We start from the raw sequence: 19631 nt of genomic DNA on the forward strand, positions 1-19631 counted from the left end.
GATAGATGAGCAAAGAGAAAACCCAGGGGACTCACCACTGCACCATTCCTTGTGTTCCAAGGCCTTCTCCTCTCCGCTGTTCAGAGTTGTCTTCGTTTAGTCACACGCCCACAGCCGTTTAGCTGTTCTTAGTGGGAGGACTGGGGAAAAGGGCATCCGCTCCATCTTCCTGCCGGCAGGTTCCAGGGCGTGATCCTGCACACGGCCCTGTGCCATGTTGTCCTCCTTCCTCCAGCCTCAGACACTGCGCCAGCCTCCCTCCTTTCTTGGCTTCGCATGGTCTGCTCTCTTTCGGTTCTATGGACGTTCGGTGCTTCTCCCTCTTACCAGGCCTTTGTGTATGCGGTTCGCTCTGTCTATGACACCCTTCCGTCCTATTCCCTCAGTCAGCTCTCTGTCCAGACATCACTTCCTCAAGAGGCCTCCTATGGCTTGTCACAGGTCATGTCTGCATTGCGATCTCTTATCACACAGCATCCTTCGCAAACATGGATATGAACATTTGTGTCTGTCTTGGTTTGATCAGTGCTGGCCTCCCTCCCCGGGCCGTGGCTTCGTGAGGGCCAAGACCATGCCTGTTATGCTTCTCGTCATCTAGGGCCACAAGCGGGGCCAGGGGGTGGGGTGGAAAATGTCTGGGCTGGGCATCAGACACCAGGGGTACTGTTAGCTTTGCATCTGTGGGGCGTGTTCTCACCCCATCCTAGGCTTCAGTCTCCCGTCGGTGAAATGTGAAGTTGTCACTAGAAGGCCTTGGGGGGACTTTCCAGCTCAGAAACTTGGATCTCTGGGAAAAGTAGCTGGAGTTCTCGTTTCAGCCAGTGAGGCCCTGTCGGTGGTGTTCCTGCGACTGCCACATGGTGGCGCCAGAGGCCGCTCTCTGCTGCCCCTGGACCCGTGCTGCCCCTAGCGGTCCCACTGGCCACATGGGGCCACAGAGCATTTAAAATGTGGCCCGTTGTGTTGAGATGGGCTGTCGGTGTAGAATATTCACTGGATTTCAAACACTTAGCAGACAAAAATGTAAAACAGCTCATTAGTTATTATTTGTTTTAATTTTATTTATTTATTTGACAGAGAGAGAGACATCCAGCGAGAGAGGGAACACAGCAGGGGGAGTGGGAGAGGAAGAAGCAGGCTCCCAATGGAGCAGGGAACCCAATGCGGAGCTCGATCCCAGGACCCTGGGATCACACCCTGAGCGGAAGGCAGACTGGCGCCACTCAGGCGCCCCCTCATTAATTATTTTTTATATTGACTATCTACTGACCTATTTTAGATCTGTTGGGTTAAATAAATTAACTTCCCGTTTCTTTTTACTTTTTAAAATGTGGTTACTAGGCAATTTCAGATGACATACTTGATTCCCATCATATTTCTATGGGACAGCCCTGCTGGCCAACTCCTGGACTCCCCCATGGGTGCTCCCAGAGGGCAACTCTCCAGCCGTAGAATGGAAAGTAGTTTCTGCTTTAGAGTTGCCCGTAGTTAAGCTGCATGGAAACGGCTGGCATAGGCGTTCTTTCCCGAAGGGCTCAAAACTCCATCAAGCAGATGGAATTTGCCGTCTTTTACAGCTGAGGAAATTGAGGTCCAGAGATGGGTAAATTGCTCCAGACCACAGAGCAGGGACCGTCTGAGCCAGGCCTCATCACCCCACCACACTCAGAAGCACACATCCGCATTGCTCGCGCCGCCTCCCCCGAAACCTTCAGATCATAATCCCACGTGTGGGACACTTTCTAAGCAAAGGACAGGAATCCAGATGGGGAAGAGGACATGCTATTGATTCGGCATTTACTATATATCACACAGTGTGATGGGCACAACGAGGACGCGATAGAGGTGTCAGGCGAACTCAGATCTGCCTGATGGAAAGTGCTGTGTGTTTTCCTCTTTACTCTGCTTGCACCCAGTATTCTCCAGGGATCTTTGGGTTGCTGGTAACAAAATGTCAAAATTTTTTGGTTCATGTAACTGCAGAGTCTGGGGCTAGCTCTGGATAGTGTCAGGCATGGCTGGATCCAGGAGCTCTGTCTTTTCCTCTATCTCATCTCTACTCCACTATGTGTAGGTATCTGTAAGACGCCTACCAGCAGCTCCCGGCTTCTTCCCACCCAACCCCAGTGGAAAGACAGCTCCTCCTTCCTACATTTCAAAACCCAAAACCAAGACCTTGATATTGTACCTCACGGGCATGCCTTGGGTCATGTGCCTGTCACTGAACCAGCCATCAGGGTCAGAGGAATCAGATGGAATGATTGGTCCAGCCTGGTCTGTGTTTGCTCCTGGAAGGGAGGGATGTGAGTCCGTCTCAGCCCTTGGACACAGATACTGAGATTGGAGAGTATTCCCCAGGGAAAATCGGGCCACTTTACCCCAACAGGGATTGGACACTGGGCGGGCACAGACATCAGTTCATTCCGAACTCTGGGTTGTGGTGGTAAAAGATCTGTGCCTAGAGTCTTTAAGCTCCTCAGTGACGTCTGTCACTCCTGCATTGCGGTCCCTCCCCCCTGCAGGCACAGCAGAGAGGGACACCGTCTGTGAGGCACCTTCCCCAGTGACCAGCCCTGACTGCAGCACCAACCCCGAAGCCTGCCAGGCTCCCACCAGGTGACTCCCTCTCTCCCATCCAGCTGAACTTGGCGTGGGGCTGTCCCGGCCCACGGATGCCCGGAGCCCAGCTGGCTGTGGTGTGGGTGGGGTTCAGCCCAGGGTGTCAGGACTCCAGGGTGCCTCTCTGTCAAGGCCACAAGCCACTTGAGGCCCCACCATGTGCTCAGTCTTCCCTGAGCACGTGAGAGAAAGGCCTAGAAGACACAGTCCTTGATCCCAGGAGCTGACTGCAGGGCTGCCAGAGGCTGTGGGCAGAGGGTCTCTGCAGAAATGGTTGCCCTTGAGCACAGACCTCCCTTTGCCCTCTGAGGACAATGGCACTGCCATTTCTGGTTTCCTTCTCAGCAGCACCACCCGCCGGGCCGGGCCGCTTGGTTCTTCCTCAGCAAGCTCCAGGGCCAGGACCAGGACCATGCTTCTTGGAGGGGGCGCTTCCCTCACTCTGGAAGATGATTCCACAATGACGAGGGCCCCCAGCTCTCCCTCCTCGGTGCGGAAGCCCAGTCCAGATCCAGGTGAGCTCTCCAGAGAAGCTGTGGGTTGTTCCCCAGGGCAACAGCCTCTCGTTGGCGGGGGACCCGTGTGTGGCGGTCCAGGCAGGGGGGCCCTGGGCTGTGGTCATTCCCAGTCCGGGGAGAAGAGGGTCTCCAGGTCTCTTGGGGCTGAAGGCATCGAGGGCCAGAGTGGGTCATGGAAGAAGTCATTCGTTCGACTGCTTGTGTGTCTCCTAAGTGCGACATGGAGGGGCTTGTGAGGGAGCAGGTGTCGATCTGATGCCCTCCTGGTTCCCATGGCGACGGAGGGGCCACTCTGTTTGCTCCTGCTTATGACTGACTAGCTTTCCATGGTGGCTCATGTTTATCCAGTCTTTGGATATTTGGGTTGTTTCCTCTTTCTGGCTGTAATAAACCATGAAAAACAAGTCTTTGCGTGAATGTATGTTTTCATTTCTCTGGGGTTTGTCCGTGTTTTAGTTGACTTCTTAATAGGACGACTTATAATTCTGGGTTTGGGCCCTTCATCCTATAGTGTTTTGCGGAAGCTCTCCTCCCACCCGGTGGCTTGCCTTCTCCTCCTCTTTATGGTGTCTTTGCTAAAGAGATGTTGTTTTTTAATTTTTTAAAAAAGATTGATTATTTATTAGAAAGAGAGAGAGAGAGAGAGCATGCACGTGCATGCGTGCGCATGTGTGAGCAAGGGGAGGGGGAGAGGGAGAGAATCCTCAGGCAGATTCCCCGGGGAGCGGGGAGCGCAGAGCGCAGAGCCCGACGTGGGGCTCGGTCCCAGGACCCTGAGATCATGACCTGAGCTGAAATCAGTAGTCCGACGCTCAGCTGACTGAGCCACCCAGGCGCCCCTAAAGAGATGTTCTAAATTTTAATGTAGTCATGGGCACCTGGGTGGCTCAGTGGGGTGAGGCATCTGCCTTCAGCTCAGGTCGTGATCCTGGGGTCCTGGGATCAAGTCCCGTGTTGGGCTCCCTGCTCAGCGGTGAGCCCGCTTCTCCCTCTGCCTCTGCCCCTTCCCGCTGCTCGTGCTCTCTTTCTCTCAAATAAATAAATAAAATCTTAAAAATAAGTTTTAAAGTAGTCACATGGATTCATCTTCCCCTTTATGACCGGTGCTTTTTAGGTTCTGTTTTATATCTTTTCCTCCACCCAAGTCTCGAAGACATCTGTATTTATTTTCTAGAATCGTTACCATTTTCCCTGTCATGTGTAGATCCGCTGTCTGCCTTGGCTTTTGTGTACGGTGTGAGCAGTGGTCATGTTGAAAGGTCCACGTGGGTGTCCAGTTGAACCAACACCTTTTCCCGAACAAATTGTCCTTGCCCACTGTCATGCAGGCCGCCTTTGTGTCCAAAGGTCCGTGTGTGCCCGGGCGTGATCCTGGACTTGACGTTCTGTTCCGTTGGTCTTTTCGCCTAGTCTGCGTGGATGCCATACTGTCTCGATCCTTGTAGTTTTTCGTTAAGTTACAACGGATGGTGGAGCAACTTCTCCACCTTTGTTCTTCAGCCCTGGGCCGTCTCCTGGTCACGTGCATTTCTGCATGCACTTTAGAATCCACGTTTCAGATGCCGCAAAATGTCATATTGGGGTTTTGGTTGGGATTGCGTTGAATCTAGCTCGGTTTAGCGAGAGTCCGTATCTTTACAGCGAATCTGTATCTGTCCGGTACATGGCAAAGCCCTCCATTTATTTAGATCGTTTTTATTTTTATTAATTTTCCTCAGGTCTGCTTACACTTCTCCCAGTAACGTTTTATTATTTTCTGTGTAGAAAGATTTATAGCTTTGTGCTTGATCTCTAGGTCTTTGATGTTTCGGACAATGATGGGAGTGGCATTTTTTTTTCAGTATTTTGTGTTCTAATTCTCCATCGCTGGTATTGTTTTGAACCATGTGACTAGCCAATATTCGGCAGCCTAACCTATCAAAACAGCAGTTTCATATGGATCGACCCAAACGTTTTGAACCATGTGACTAGCCAATATTCGGCAGCCTAACCTATCAAAACAGCAGTTTCATATGGATCGACCCAAACGTTTTGAACCATGTGACTAGCCAATATTCGGCAGCCTAACCTATCAAAACAGCAGTTTCATATGGATCGACCCAAACACTCAGTTGATTTTGATGTCATAACATTATATCCAAGTACCTAGCTGAATTCACTTGTTAGTCCTAATAATGTATCTGCTGATTCTTTTGGGTTATCTGTCCTCTTTAATGACGCCATCTCTCCGTGACAGCTTGATGTCTTCATCTCCAGGCCTTACTGCTTTTCTCTTTTCCTTGCCTTCCCACATTGCCTGGGTCCCCAGTGCCACACCGAGTGGAAGCTGTGGCCAGTAGGCATCCTCACCTCACGTTGATCTCAGAGGGAGGGTGGCCTCCGAGTTCTGAGGAGGATGCTGACACAGCAGTGAGGCTGGGGAGAGGGCGTAGTGGCAGTGCTGGATTGCAGAGGGAAGGGACTGGAAGCAGGGGGGCAGTTGGGGGGCAGTGAGTGCTCTTCTCCTGTGTGGCTTTAGACACATTCCTTCCCTCTCTGGGCCTCAGGACTCCCTCCGAAAGATTGATCTGACACATGTGGAGTTTGGGAGCGGAGGTGGGGTCTCTGCTAAGGCGACCTGGCCTGCAGCTTCTCTGCTTCCTTCCCTAGGGCCGACCTCGCAGCAGCCGTGCGCACAGGGGTCATCGGACTGTGGGAAGCAGTGTGACCCCGACTACTACCTGGACAGGGACGGCCGCTGCAAGGCCTGTGTGACCTGTTCTGGAGGTAAGGGCCTCGTTGTCCCCTCTAGGGTCTCCTTCCTGGGAACAGGGGGTCTTGGCCGAGAATCTGGGGTTGGGGAACCCCGAGTTCGTTCTGGACTGCTCAGCCCTCAGGAGCCTAGCTCGCCTCACTGGCATCTCTGAGCAGTTGCCTTTACTGAGTTCCACTCTCAGTTGCGGGTTGGTGGTGGTGAGTCCTTCTCAGAGGGCTCCCATTTGCTCACTCTTGCAAGGAAACATTCGTTATTGCCTACCTGTTCCAAACTCGTCTCGTTATTTTTGGTAGCTATCTTCTGGTGTGTGGATTATGATTCTCTCCATTGTACAGAGGAGAACGCTGAGGCCTTCAAAGGCCACAAGCCCTCGAAAGTGGCAGGGCCAGAGTTTAAGCTTGGAGGTTCTGGGCTCTGGTCAGTCAGTCACTGCACTGTCCTTAGAGCATGCTCAGGACGGGCACTTACTGGGTAACTGCTGTGTACACGGCCAGCTCTGCACAGCCTCATAGCACCACCGGCTGCCCCCCGACGTCCATGAGGGCCACGCAGGGCAGGGGAAGCTGCCCAGACGCCCGACTACCATGGCTGGTCTCGGCCCTGGCCCCTCACAGAGGCCACGTAGTAGGGGTGTGTGATCATGTCTCCTCGTCCAAGGTTTCTTTCACACCCTGGCTGAAGTCAAGAGAGGCCAAAGCAGAAAGAACACTGTTTGTTGTCACTGGGGCCCCGTACCAGTTACTAAGGCCACATAGCAAGTTTTCTCAAAACCACTCATTGTACTCAGGAATTCCGTGGCTCAGAATTCAGACAGGGCGCTGCGGGGATGGCTGGCCTTTGCTCCACGATGTCTGGGGTTTGAACTGGAAAACGTGAAGGCTGGAGGCGGGAATCATCTGAAAGCATTTTCATTCATGGGTCTGGGGTTGGTGCCGACTGCTGGTGGGGCCTCGGTTGCCCTCTGTGTTGGCCTCTGTGTGGCCAACTTGGGGGTTTCCTCGGGGCCTGGTGGCTGGATTCCAAGGATGGGGTAGGGGTGAGCACAAGCCATATCCCTCTGTTGACCTCTCCTCGGAAGTCACGTGGCGTAACTTCCGCCAGTTTCTACTTCTTGAGGCAGTCACAAATCCCACTAGAGTCAATGGAAGGAGAAAAAGCTTCTCAACGGATAAGTGGCAGAGGTCTAGAAGAGCAGATGGGGCCCAGAAATACTGCTCTGGCTGTGTTTGGAAAAAATATAATCTGTCATAGCCACCATGTCGGTTGGAGAAACGAGGTGGCTCTGGGTCTGAGAATTCCTTCGGCTCTAAGGATGAAAGCCCTGTGAAGCAGTGGGGTGGAGAACAGGGGCCAAGAGCACAGACCCTGGAGCCCAAGAGCCTGGGTTCGAACCTTGGCTCTACCAGTTTGCAGCTTATAAACACAAGCAAGTTTCTTAACGTCTCTGTGCCTCAGTTTCCTCATCTGCAATGGGCACAGTAATAGTACTCTCTCGGAGTGCTGTTGCAGGAATTAAATAGGTCAAACTAGGTTAATCTGGGCAGAATGCTAAGAATAGGACCCCCCACGCACACTCAGTGGTATTACTGCTCTCTTGCTTGTACTCAATGATATATTTTTTAAAGATTTTTTTATTTGAGCGAGAGGGAGAGGGAAAGAGCACAGAGGGAGAGGGAGAAGCAGATTCCCTGCTGAGCAGAGAGCCCGATGCGGGGCTCGATCCCAGGACTCTGAGATCCTGACCTGAGCTGAAGGCAGACACTTAACTCACTGAGCCACCCAGGCGCCCCATCATTGAAAATTTCAAACGTGTTCAGAAATAGAGTCAGGAATGGTTATGGACATCACCCAATTTTAAAGAATGATCAAGTGGCCAGTGTGGGTTCATCTATACCCATGCCCGCTCACCCTCTTCTCTAGATTATTTTCTTTCAGCGGCTTTATTGCCACAGGATTGACGTGCAGTGCCACGCACATGTCCAAGTGTGCCGCTTGGTACATTTCGACATGTATGCAGCTGTGAAACCATCACCGCAATCAAGGAAAATGATTTCCCCAGAAAGTTTCCTCGTGTTCCTTATCTTCCCTCCCACCATTGCTCACCCCGCTTCCATTCCCAGGCAATCATTCTGCTTTCTGTCACTGTGGAAGAGTTTGCATTTTCTAGCATTTTCTGTAAACATAATCATATAGTACATACTCTTTTTTTTTCTCTCTGCCTTCTTTCACTCAGCCTATTTTGAGCGTGCCCCAAAATCTGCTCAACAGACTAGTCACGTGAGTGTTTGCTTCCAGGCAAATGCTTCTCTGCTCTCCTGGGGGTTCTGTGGACCCCCTGCCCTTGCCGTCCCAGATCCTTCCTCATGACCCTTCTCTGTGTCCCTTTGAAGACCTGGTGGAGAAGACGCCGTGCACGTGGAACTCCTCTCGAGTCTGCGAATGTCGAGCTGGTATGTTCTGTGCCACGTCAGCCACCAACTCCTGTGCACGCTGTAACCCCCACTCCGCCTGCCCACCAGGGATGGTCACCAAAGCCCAGGGTAAGCTGTCTGCGCCCTCAGCCAAGGGGCTGAAGTCTGTGCCCCTGCAGCTGAACTTCTCTCCACCCCAACTGGGCAAATGACCTTCAACCCTAGCTGTTAACTAGGTCAGGTTTGGGCTTTGGTTTTGTTTTAATAGTTAGATCTGGTAAGCGGAATATAATCTAGATCTGGGGGCGCCTGGATAGATCAGTTGGAAGAGCATGCGACTCTTGATCTTGGGGTTGTGAGTTCGAGCCCCACGTTGAGATTACTGAAAAAAAAAAAAAACCACTTAAAAAAATCTAAATTTGGCATTTTGGTAAGAAATTCTTTTTTTTTTTTTTAATTTTAAGATGTTACGTATTTGAGAGAGACAGAGGGAGAGAGACAGCACAAGCAGGTAGAGCGGCAGCAGAGGGAGAGGGAGAAGCAGGTTCCCCGCCGAGCAGAGAGCTGAAATGTGGGGTTTGATCCCAGGACCCTGGGATCGTGACCTGAGCGAAGGCAGACGCTTCACTGACTGAGTCACCCAGGCGCCCCTTGGTAAGAGATTCTGATGATTTTTGAAGAATTCTTCCTTCTGAAATCGGGCTGGTAAAATCTCCACCTGTTTGAAAGGTTGTTTCATTGACTCAAGATTGAGCAACATGAAATTTTTGAAGATGGTTCCCACTCAAGATGGTAGACATTCGGGGCGCCTGGCTGGCTCAGAGCGTGCAACTTGTGATCTCAGGGTCATGAGTTTGAACCCCATATTGGGCATAGAGCTTGCTTAAAAACAACAACAACGAGAGAAAACAAAGAAAAAAGGATGGTAGACTTTTGCCAGAGTGCAAAAAAAATATAAACTCTCGACGGTGGGGAAAAAAGAGGTTCGTCAGCAGACAAGAGATTTCAAGAAATTTCTAGAAGGTAGAAAACAGATGAAAGGGTGGTGACAAATGAAATGAGGGGAAGACCAGCTCGCCCCGGAATTCACTCCATGGGTGCTGCAGGAAAAGTGAGAGCTACCTTGCTTGTCAGACCCCCACCGAGGCTCTGGGCTCAGAGCTGTCAAGTAAAATGAAGGATGGGAGTGAAGCGGAGAATTGAACAGCGCAGTGGGCTGCAACTTCATCTTGAAAATAAAAATTAAAAATCCGAGACACTGGTACACCACGGACACAGACCAGTTGGAACGGATGATGGCTGAGTTTTCAACCTCCGGTGAAAATGGTCAGCTTTTTGGTTAAAGACAATGAAGGAATATCTGGGGAACATAGGGCTGCCGGTGTGGTACCGCCACCTTGTGTAAAGCCGTCTTTGGTTCTGTGTTTGCAAGTACAGCCTGTTGACAGGCTACCCCTGCTAAGTCACCCTGAAGTGAAGACTGCCAGCCTGCACCCCCCACCGTGGGCCCAGAGTTCCCAGGCTGACCTCCTACTTAGGGAAGAGACCCACTGTAGAAAGGCCGGGCTAGCCCCACAGCAGAAGAAACCTTACCCGCTACTGGAATATACAAATAAATATGTATATTTTTTGAAGTAAATACGAGTGAGCAGGAAAGCTATTCAGGCTGATAAGGAAAACCAGCTGCATGATGGAGAATAACAAGATACATTAACAGAAAGCTTACTATGGATGGGGCAATAGAAATATGGCTTCAGGAATAGGAATAGACATTTACAATTTTAAATTAGTGTCCACAGAAAAATTCAAGAAGTTGTTACATCCATCAAGAGAGAACAGAATGCCGTGAAGAAGAAACAGTAAGAGAGAAGAGGACCAAAAAAGGCTTTAAGAATGTGTGCTTGTTACCAAGTGTGGCCTCTCAGCTCTCAGTTCGCCTTCAGCACCTGCTGTGCGGTAAAGGATTGGGCTCTTCACGTGATTCTCCTAGTGAACATGATGTTAAATTTTGCCAATAGAGGGCACTGGGGAGCCATTGCAGGAAGAAGGAGGCTTCTCTCAGCCGCATTTGCTTTTTCTTGCTCTTGCTGTGCAGTCTATCAGCAAAGCACGGGGGTGGGGACATCTGGTCGTGCCCTGCCCCAGTCGTGCTCCCAGAGAAGACAGTCCCTGGGCAACCTCACAGCCCCAGCCGGGGTCTGGTGACCACCTTGGTGTGACCCTCCCAGTAGGGACACTGCTATTCTCTGGGCATCGCGTCAGCAGAAGTGCCATAATTCCCTCTGTGCACCCCCTATCCCAAGCCTTGGGTCTTCTGCATTGCCATTTCTTATGGCCCTCCTGACCTGGTCACTGTGTACTCTGGGCCTTGTCCCCACAGTGATGCCCCAACTTTCCTTATATACTTGACCTGAAAAATATGAGACTTTAGATTGAAAGGACCTACCAAGAGCAAAGCAGGATGAATGAAGATTACTCACACCTAGACATAAGAGATGTATTTATTTATCCATTCACTAGTTGACAGACTTTTGGGTTATTTCCAGTTTGGAGCTATTATGAATAAAGCAATTACAGACATTCTTGTACAACTCTGTGTAAGCATATGTTTTCATCTCTCATGAGTAAATACCCAGGAGATGGATGACTGGATCACCGTGCCGGCCACACAGAATGTCTTTGAGGGCCAATTCAAAGCCTGTCACCACCGTGATCTGATCTTACCCCCATAGTTATATAGATGGAGAGAATCATATGGTCAGAGCTAGAGCTAGAACACAATGATCCTGAATTCTAGCCCGGAGTACTCTCTACCAGACCACATCAGCTCCTTCTTAGTTCAGAACCTAGAATTTTCTATTCAGTTAAGATTAAGTTTGAAAGCAGAAAAAAAATATTTTCAGACATAAAAGGGCAGAAAGATTTCCCCTCATGTGTCCTCTCTTAGAAAGTTACTTGCAGGGGCGCCTGGGTGGCACAGCGGTTAAGCGTCTGCCTTCGGCTCAGGGCGTGATCCTGGCGATCTGGGATCGAGCCCCACATCAGGCTCCTCCGCTATGAGCCTGCTTCTTCCTCTCCCACTCCCCCTGCTGTGTTCCCTCTCTCGCTGGCTGTCTCTATCGCTGTCAAATAAATAAATAAAATCTTTAAAAAAAAAAAAAAAGAAAAAAGAAAGTTACTTGCAGATGTTATCTGGCTAAATGAGGAGCCAAAAACAAACAAACAAAAAAAGCCATGAATCTAGAAAACAGTGACTCTATCCCAGGAGAGCAGGGAAGTCCCCGTATGACAGCTGTATTGCAGACCAATTGAGCCAGTTAAGAACAGAAAAATAGAGGAGGGCTCCAGTGAATTGTCTTGTCTGCTGGAATGAAAGAAAGAATTGCAGTACACTTCATGAATAATACGTTTGGAAAACTTGATGATATGGTGAAGGCACATTTTTCTTTTCTCAACAAGAAAACGAAAGGCAGTTAAGAACTCTAGGGAAAATAAAAAGCTGACAAGAAATTTACACTTCAAATATGAAGATGAGAATTTCATCTGATTTTAAGTACTTGTTGGATGCACAGAAAGAGAATCCGTTTGACCTTGATGCTGACTAAGATCATTCTCCTTTAAATGGCCCAAGGATCAGGTGTTTGGATTTAAAGAGAAATATTTCAGTCTGGTAAATAATATCCTTTTTAGTTCTAAATTGGGAGTAAGAGTGGGTTTCTTTTTCTTTTTCTTTTTTTCCTCTTTCTATGGGCCCTTACCAGAGAACACAGGCAGACTAAATAGGGGCTAAACAATACCTTCTGCTCACCTCCAGATTTAAAGGAGGAGGAAAAGGGGAGGGTCACTACACCAGGGAGGAAGGAGGAAGGCTACAGGTGAGGTGTGATATACATGGAGAGGTTAAGAGAAACCCAAGGAGCACTGGGTCCACCTTCTCCACTTAGAGTAGGACAGCAGTATTTTTTTTTTTAAGGTTTTATTTATTTGAGAAAGAGAGAGAGTGAAAGAAAGCATGAGTAGGGGTTGGGGGGGGTAGAGGGAGAGGGAAAAGCAGACTCCCCATTAAGCAGGGAGCCCAACGCAGGGCTCAATCCCACGACGCCAGGATCATGACCTGAGCCGGAGGCAGACACTTAACCCACTGAGCCACACAGGTGTCCCCAGCAGGTCTGTAGCTGCTTTCCAGTAGGTGTTCCAGTGGGAGCTCAGACTGAGGCTGCCTTAGAGGCCAGAGGGCTCTCTCCTCATGGTGTTAACCTGGGAGTAGCCACAGGTGATGTATTTGAACACAAGAACTCCTCCAATCCTCTCAAAGTCAACTCCAGTTGAAACCAGTGACATTTTAAATGTAATTCAAATACTGGTTTGCAAATAAATAGGAATTATCATAACAAATCCTATCATCTTCCTCATAGCCTAAAGCCTACAGGCTTCAACTAATTCAGTTAATAGTGTGGTGACCCTGAGGAGAGACGTAGCATCTCTTCGGAAGGAAATTAATCCTTGCTTCACTTTCTCTTCAAAGTGTTTCAGGAAAAATCTGAGAAGTATCATGAGAGCTTTTAGAAGGGAAATGAATGTGGGTGGGAATCTGCTTTGTACCACATCAGAGGAGGGGTGCCACCACAGGGACATGGGGGTAGAGAAGGATCACGGCTGGGCGTGACCTTCTTCAAATGTGGGCCAGTTTTCTAACCCTAGCAAAACAGTTAATTGTAAACTTGTAAGAATGTGCTCAGTCCCCAGGCAGGAGGTGGCGTGGTCCGATGGAGTGTGCGGTGGGCTGGAACCTAGGAGCCCTGCCTTCTGGCTCTAGTTCTGTGGTTCTCTGCCATCTGTAAAAAGAGTAGCTGGGTCAGATCAGAGGAGACCATCTTTGAATGGGTCCTCAAAGGCATTCTGTCTGGTCCGCACAGGACACAGCCTTCCCCCTCCGAAGTACTCAAGAGGAGTGAAATTATATGTCCTCCAAAGACTCGTACAAGGACATTCAGAGCTGCCTTATTTATAATAGCTTCTAACTGGAAACAACCCAGATGTCCATCACCTAGTGAATGGGTACATAGATGGTGGTATGTCTCTACAATGGAAGATGACTCCGGGCAGCCTGAGTGTATTTCAGAAATATTATCCTGAGAGAAAGAAGCCAGACCCCAGAAAGTCCTTAATGCCCGATTCCATCTAATGAAATTCTAGAACAGGCACCCTGATCTATAGTGACATAAAGCAGACCAGTCGTTGCCTGAATGTGGGAGGAGGATTTATGGCAGAAGGGCACGAGGAAACTTTCTTGGATGCTGGAATGTTCTAGATCTTGAATGGAGATACAGTTACATGGAAGGATACATTCTTCAAAACCCATCAAATGGTGCCACTGAGGGGACATTTTCTCCTATATACATTATGCCTTACTAAAGTTGATGTCAAAAGAAAAGAACTTTCAAAAAATGGAGGCTCCGTTTAAATATCAAGAGATAGTATTTACGTTTATTTATTTATATGTATTTATCAGGTTTCTCTGTTACGTAAAAACAGAAGGTTAGAGCCACCAAGCCACCGTCCTGTGTGATCACAGTTGGCTGGAGATGGGGGGCAGCTTTTCCACTTTGATCTTTTGAGACATAAACCTGACTGTCTCAGCCAGCTCTAGCTGCAGACATAGCGGTGACAAATGACGTTGACATTTCAGGGCTCAGCTCTCCTCCACGGGTCTACTGGGCGCTTTGCCGTCTTGCCTGGGCTCGCAGGTTTGGTTTGGGTTTGCTTCGAGTGTTTCTCATACTTCCTGGGACCAGTGGGGGCCATTACCTGCCCAGAGCATCATCTCCTTACAGCCAGGGTGGAAGTGCAGAAAGACCCAGGCGGGGGACAGGCACACCGTTCCTTCCATCCTGCTCCCCTGACCATCTGAGAGTCACAGGGCATTGGTGAGGCGGAGACACAGACACCTCCCCCACCTGAGGAGGTGGGCCCCACATGGAATCTGCACTGATCCCATCCCATTGCTAATTAAATCCCCACTTTGGGGAGCAGGACCTAATTTTTAAGAACAGCTTTGTTGCTGTATACTTGACAAAGCCCAGAATCTGTAGTTTTCAGTGTGTAATTCAATGATTGTAAAGACATTTACCAAGTTGTAAAACAATCACCACGATCTAAGAAGCCTCATGCCTTTAGTAGTCAATCCCCGTATCCGTCCCCGCTTGGACAAGCACGGATCGATCCCGCTCTCTGTTCCTGTAGATGGACCTTTTCTGGCCACTTCCAGAATATGTGCTCCGTGTCGGGTTTCTCTCACTGTGCACGATACTGTCGAGGTTCATGCGTGCTGTAACGTGTGTTCGCGCGTTGTTCCCTTTTATTGCCGCACCATATGCGGGTTTATCCATTTCCCAGTTGATGGACGTTTGGGTTGTTTCCGCTTTTTTGGCTCCGAGAAGAATGCCGCTGTGAACACTTGTGTACAGCGGATAGTTGTGCCCATGTTTTAACATGGCTGCTCACCAGCCTCTCCCGTGCGCTTGCTCTCCTCCCTCCCCCACCTAGGGGCCACCCCCGCTTTGATTTCCTCTGCTTAGATAGCCCCACCCACGCAGACACTCCAGCAGTGGCCCCTGAGGGGAGCCTCCCCGGTCAGATGAGGTCGAACCTGACCACGAGGGGAGCCTGCGTGCCTTCAGGTGACACCTGCGTCACGTCTGTGGGCCCTACCACTCCTGTGAGCCCCCGACCGTAGGGATCCTGTCTCTTTTGCTCACTGTCATGTCCCAGCTTCCAGCTGAGTCCGCAATACATAGTAGATGTTCAATAAGGAGTTGTTGCCTGGAGGGAAGGACGGAGGGAGGGAGAGAAGGAAAGAGGGCCAGGACACCAGCCTGAGTCTCTCTGGCTGCAGTGTCCTTCTGACCTCACCATGCCGCCTCCCTGGAAGTTACCAGTCCTTCTGGGTAAGGCTCCTCGATGCCAGTTTTAAGACCACTCCCTGCAGGTGCGGTCGAGAGGGATGCCCCCGGTGAGTCGCCTCCCCCCGAGGCCCGCCCTGAGTGCAGCACCAACCCACAGGACAGCAAGGCGCCCACCAGGTGACTCCCTAGCTGTTTTTGGGGGCAGCTGGGCTGGGGGTGGAGGTGGGGCCTGGGTTGGATCTCGGTGCCAAGGTCACAAGTCATTTTGGAGGATGTGTGCCCGGCTCTGTGCTGGCACCACTGGGAATGATTCCTGAGCACACTCTCCCCTTTCTCCATTTCCACCGTCAGTCTGACTTCTGGCTTCTCTCCTGGCAGCGCCACGGCCCCTCTGGTCTCCTCGGCAGACCCCCAGATCAGTAAGGAGCATGGAGGGGGCATCACCCACGCCTGGGGAGACACCCCCATATCAACAAGCATGCCCATCTCTTTCTCTTCCACGGGAAAGCCCGTTCTGGTTTCAGGTAACGATTACCTCCCAGAAAGGAGGGTCTGCCTCCCAGAGGGCCAGGAGGAGGGAGGCTTTACCCCTGGCAGCAGCGTCCACTGGGCGGGGGAGACCAAGGCTGACCCCAGGTTTCTGGCTTCTTGAGCAGGAGCTGCGCCTTTGTTCCTCAATTCTGGGCAGGGATTTTCTTCACAGCTTTATCCCCATGGGCCATAATTGCTACTCAGAAAATGCTTGGAGAATGAAGACATGGTGACCTTGACTAGTTGCTTAATTCCTTTGAGCCTCAGTTTTGTCGCACGTACCCCGCAGGGCAGTAAGCAGTGTGGTATTTGTGGCCAGCACCGTGGAGACGTTCTGAGGGGCTTCGGTTTAGGGCTTGCAGTTCTAGTGTCAAACACTAGGTGGCGGCAGTCCTCCGGCCAGTCGTCCTCAAGCGGGTCCTGGACTTGCCGCCTCAGCAGCTTGTTAGAAGAGCAAATTCAGGGCTTCGCCCCTGCCCCGCGGAACCTCACAGTCTGTATGGTAACATGGTCCCGGGAGATCTGCGTGCTCGTTAAAGTTTGAGAAGCACACATATGGCACCTACTACTTTTAACATCTGAACATGGACTTAGGTAACTAAATGATCTTCATAAGGGACAAAAGAGAAAAAGGAACAAGTACTGAGTTACCTTGTAATAAAATATAGCCACGTAGCGGCTAAGCATGTGGGCGCAGGAGCCGCCGGGCCTGACGTGGCCCAAGCCGTGATTCTTGTGGTTTACCCTTCGCCATTTTAGCGAGTTGCTTAATCTTCACAGGCCTCGGTTTCCCTCGTCTGTAAGAGGAGATGGTCATGGTGTCTACATGGTATTCAGGGAACAGGTGCTGAGTGCCTGCCCTCGTGGAGCTTCCCATCTGGAGGGGAGCTGGGGGTCCTTCCAGACTCCCCGCTTCACCCTCCTCGCTGCTCCCCCACCCCCGACTCCAGCCACACCGAATGTGCTGCCGGCTGCCCGGGGCCGTGCCTGGCATGTGCCCTCCTCCACGGCCCCCAGACGGTGTTCTTTTGGACCTCAGTTCCTTCCTTGTGGCTCCTTGATGCCTCAATTTCTCACTGTCTAGAAACAGTTTGTTCTTCTGTCAACTGTTTAGCTGCCCTGATAGGCTCCCTCGAGCCAGGGGAGGGAGGGCAGGTGGATAAGGGCCGCACCAGGGAGGCCTCAGTTCCCGCTTGGGGAAGGACCGGGTCCCGCCAGCCCCAATGGTGTCTGCATCCCAGGAGAAGGAGAACACAGTCCGGGGTGAGGACGGTCTGGGGCGGTTGCCGCCAGGCCCCTGGCGCACTGCCACGGTGTAGACTCCGGAGCCCCCAGCCTCAGGACAGAGAATGCAGGGCTGCCTCTGTGTTCCAGGGCCAGTGCTCGTCTGGACGGTCTTGCTCCTGGTGGTGGTTTTGGGCTCCGTGTCTTTCCTACTGTGCCACCGGAGGGCCTGCAGGAAGTGGATTCAGCAGAGTGAGTGGATGTGTCCTTGGGGCCAGGGGGAGGGCCGGGTCTCTGCGCTGTCCTCGGAGGCTCTCCGGCCAACTCCACTGCCGTTTCAGAGCTCCACCTGTGCTACCCCGTCCAGACCTTCCGGCCCAAGCTGGAGCCTGTGGGTAAGTGTCCAGATGTGCAGAGGGGGCCACTCGGGCCACATGGACACAGCAGCTCCGGGCCCTGGGTGTGGGGCTCCCTGTAACGCGCATGCAGCGTGGGTGGGAACTGTCCTCTACGGCTCTCCACAGCGTTTGGATGGCGGGCTGGCGGGAAGGTTACAATCCCTCTTGTCTTTCATTCTTTCCTCCACAGTGCCCACCCCCCGGAGAGGCATTCCTGAATGCCTTCCTTTCCTTCCTGGCCTCCCTGCCCCTTCCTCCCCCCTCATTGCTCTGCGCCCCCTCTCCTACTGGCAGCGAGGGGCCTAAGGGACTGTAGGGCAGGCTGATAGGGCTGGAATCCGGGTTCTGCCATTTACGAGCTACATGGCCCTGGTGAGTTTCTTCATTCCTCTGCCGCAGTCGCCTCAGCTATAGAAGGGGACGGTCAGAGGGTGGGCGTGCGGCTCAGTTGAGGCCGGCTGGCCGGCGTGGTGCAGAGCACTCGGTGTGGGGTGTAGCAGGTGGTTGCTGTCGGCTGACAGGCTGGCCTGTGTTTGGGACCTTTTTCCTCACCGGGAATCTCAGGGTTTTCTGATTTCTAGGCTGTTCTGAAGCCCTCCCTGGTCCTGGCACTCGGATCCTGGCCCAGCTACCAGGCCAACTTTTGCAGACCACCTGTCAGAGTCCCTGACCTATTTCCAGCCCCCGTGTGTGTGTGTGTGTGTGTGTGTGTGTGTGTGTGTGTGTTGGCGGGCGGGGGTGGGGGTGGTGTCCCAGCCATCTGTGCCAAGTGCCTTTTCTCCCCTGTGCAGCCCTTTCCAGGCAGGGCAAGGTCTTCATCAGCACTCCACAAGCACTGATTGAGCACCTACTGTGTGCTGGGCCCTGACCACAGGGGAAGGAGTGGACACCAATTGTCTGAGTTTCCCTTTCTGGTTTCAAGCCAGGTTTCCATAGAGGGTTTCACCGACCCAGGAACCCCAAGGGAGTTGGGTGATGATCTCCATTCATAAGGAGGAGTCAAGGCTCAGAAAGGTGGATAGCTGGCCAGGGCCACACAACCGATGAGACTCAAGACTCACGTGCTGGTCCTTGAGATTGTGGGCTTTGTCTGTCCCCTCCGCCTTCCTCCCCTCAAGCTCTGTCTACCTCCAGTGTCCACGCATGAGCCCAGTGGGCAGCCTCGGGCCAGATCACGGCCCTTTTGCCCCCCATCTCCTTAGGACCCTCAGAGACCCTCTCTGCAGCCTGCCTTTGGACTTGGGCATAAAACCTATCCACTGAGGCCTGTTTTGAATTGATGAGTTTCACAGCAGGTGCTTGTGCGCTCTTAGCGAGGGGGGTTTTTGTGTTTTGATAGTTTCAAGCCTTTTTCCATGAGCTGTCAGCCTTCATGTCTCATTGAAACCCGTGTTTGCTTTCTTGACATTTTTCTAGTATTAGAATTTCCATTGCTGTCAGTTTATTTTTTTCTTCAAACCTTCGTGATGGCAGTTTTGCCACAGAGACAGAGAGAGAGAAAAGCACCTTCCCTTAAGAAGCCAGACCTACAAGAAACCAAGCCCTGAGACTCTGTGGCGGCCATCCGGTTTGGGGCTGTTTCTGGCCCTCTGGCTTCCGGCGGGTCCCTGGGGGTTCTGGGTTCCCAGGTCTGAGCTGGAGGGAAGGTGAGGCCAGGATAAGCACCCAAGGGCTCAGGATGAGAACGGACTGAGTGAGGTGGATGCCCCATTCCCTCCGGAGCAGTGGGTGCTCGAAGGGGCGACGGAGCTTTCATTCACATGCTTGCTCATTTGTGTACTCGAATCGTGTCCAAGTGGCTCTGCGCTGGGTGCAGAAACGGGTCCTCGCTCTAACGAGTGTTCGGACCAGCGTCTGTGGCTTCCGGGGACTAAGGGCTAGCAGGACGGGGATGCGTGCCCCAGCCCTCCCTGTCCTGAGTTGATTTGACTCTGTGGCCCATGTCCTCGGTGGCAGGCTTTCGTAGAGTGCAGATGTACAGCGGACCCGGGAGGCGCCTGCTGTTTTTATCCCCATTTCACAGATGAGGAACCAGGGACACAGGAAGGTGCAGGAACTTGTTTAAGGCCACTTGGTTCATAATAGCCCGGGGGTGGGAATCGTGCCTGGTTGCAAAACACGGACTAAAATTCTTCATTTTAATGGACACTAAAGTCCTTGTCTGTTACTTCAGGCAGGTTTAAGTAAAATTGTTTTGCAACAATTTCAGGCTTACAGAAGAGTCACAAGGACAGGACAAAGCACATGTTTTTCTCAACTTTTTGAGATGA

The 19631-nt window shown here is 51.5% G+C and overlaps 1 protein-coding gene across 1 annotated transcript in view; it reads left to right on the plus strand.

The window, feature by feature from the left end:
- TNFRSF8 (TNF receptor superfamily member 8) overlaps positions 1-19631 on the plus strand; it is a 61691-nt gene that overhangs the window by 29539 nt on the left and 12521 nt on the right. The window contains exons 5-11 of the mRNA XM_040645543.1: positions 2523-2616; positions 2965-3134; positions 5787-5903; positions 8283-8507; positions 15292-15385; positions 15587-15732; positions 17242-17358. Coding sequence (XP_040501477.1) covers positions 2523-2616; positions 2965-3134; positions 5787-5903; positions 8283-8507; positions 15292-15385; positions 15587-15732; positions 17242-17358 — 963 coding nt within the window. The remainder of the gene's footprint in view (positions 1-2522; positions 2617-2964; positions 3135-5786; positions 5904-8282; positions 8508-15291; positions 15386-15586; positions 15733-17241; positions 17359-19631) is intronic.

This window comes from Ursus maritimus, unplaced genomic scaffold, assembly GCF_017311325.1.
Source record: "Ursus maritimus isolate PB19 unplaced genomic scaffold, ASM1731132v1 scaffold_32, whole genome shotgun sequence".
In the NCBI taxonomy this organism is placed as follows: domain Eukaryota; kingdom Metazoa; phylum Chordata; class Mammalia; order Carnivora; family Ursidae; genus Ursus; species Ursus maritimus.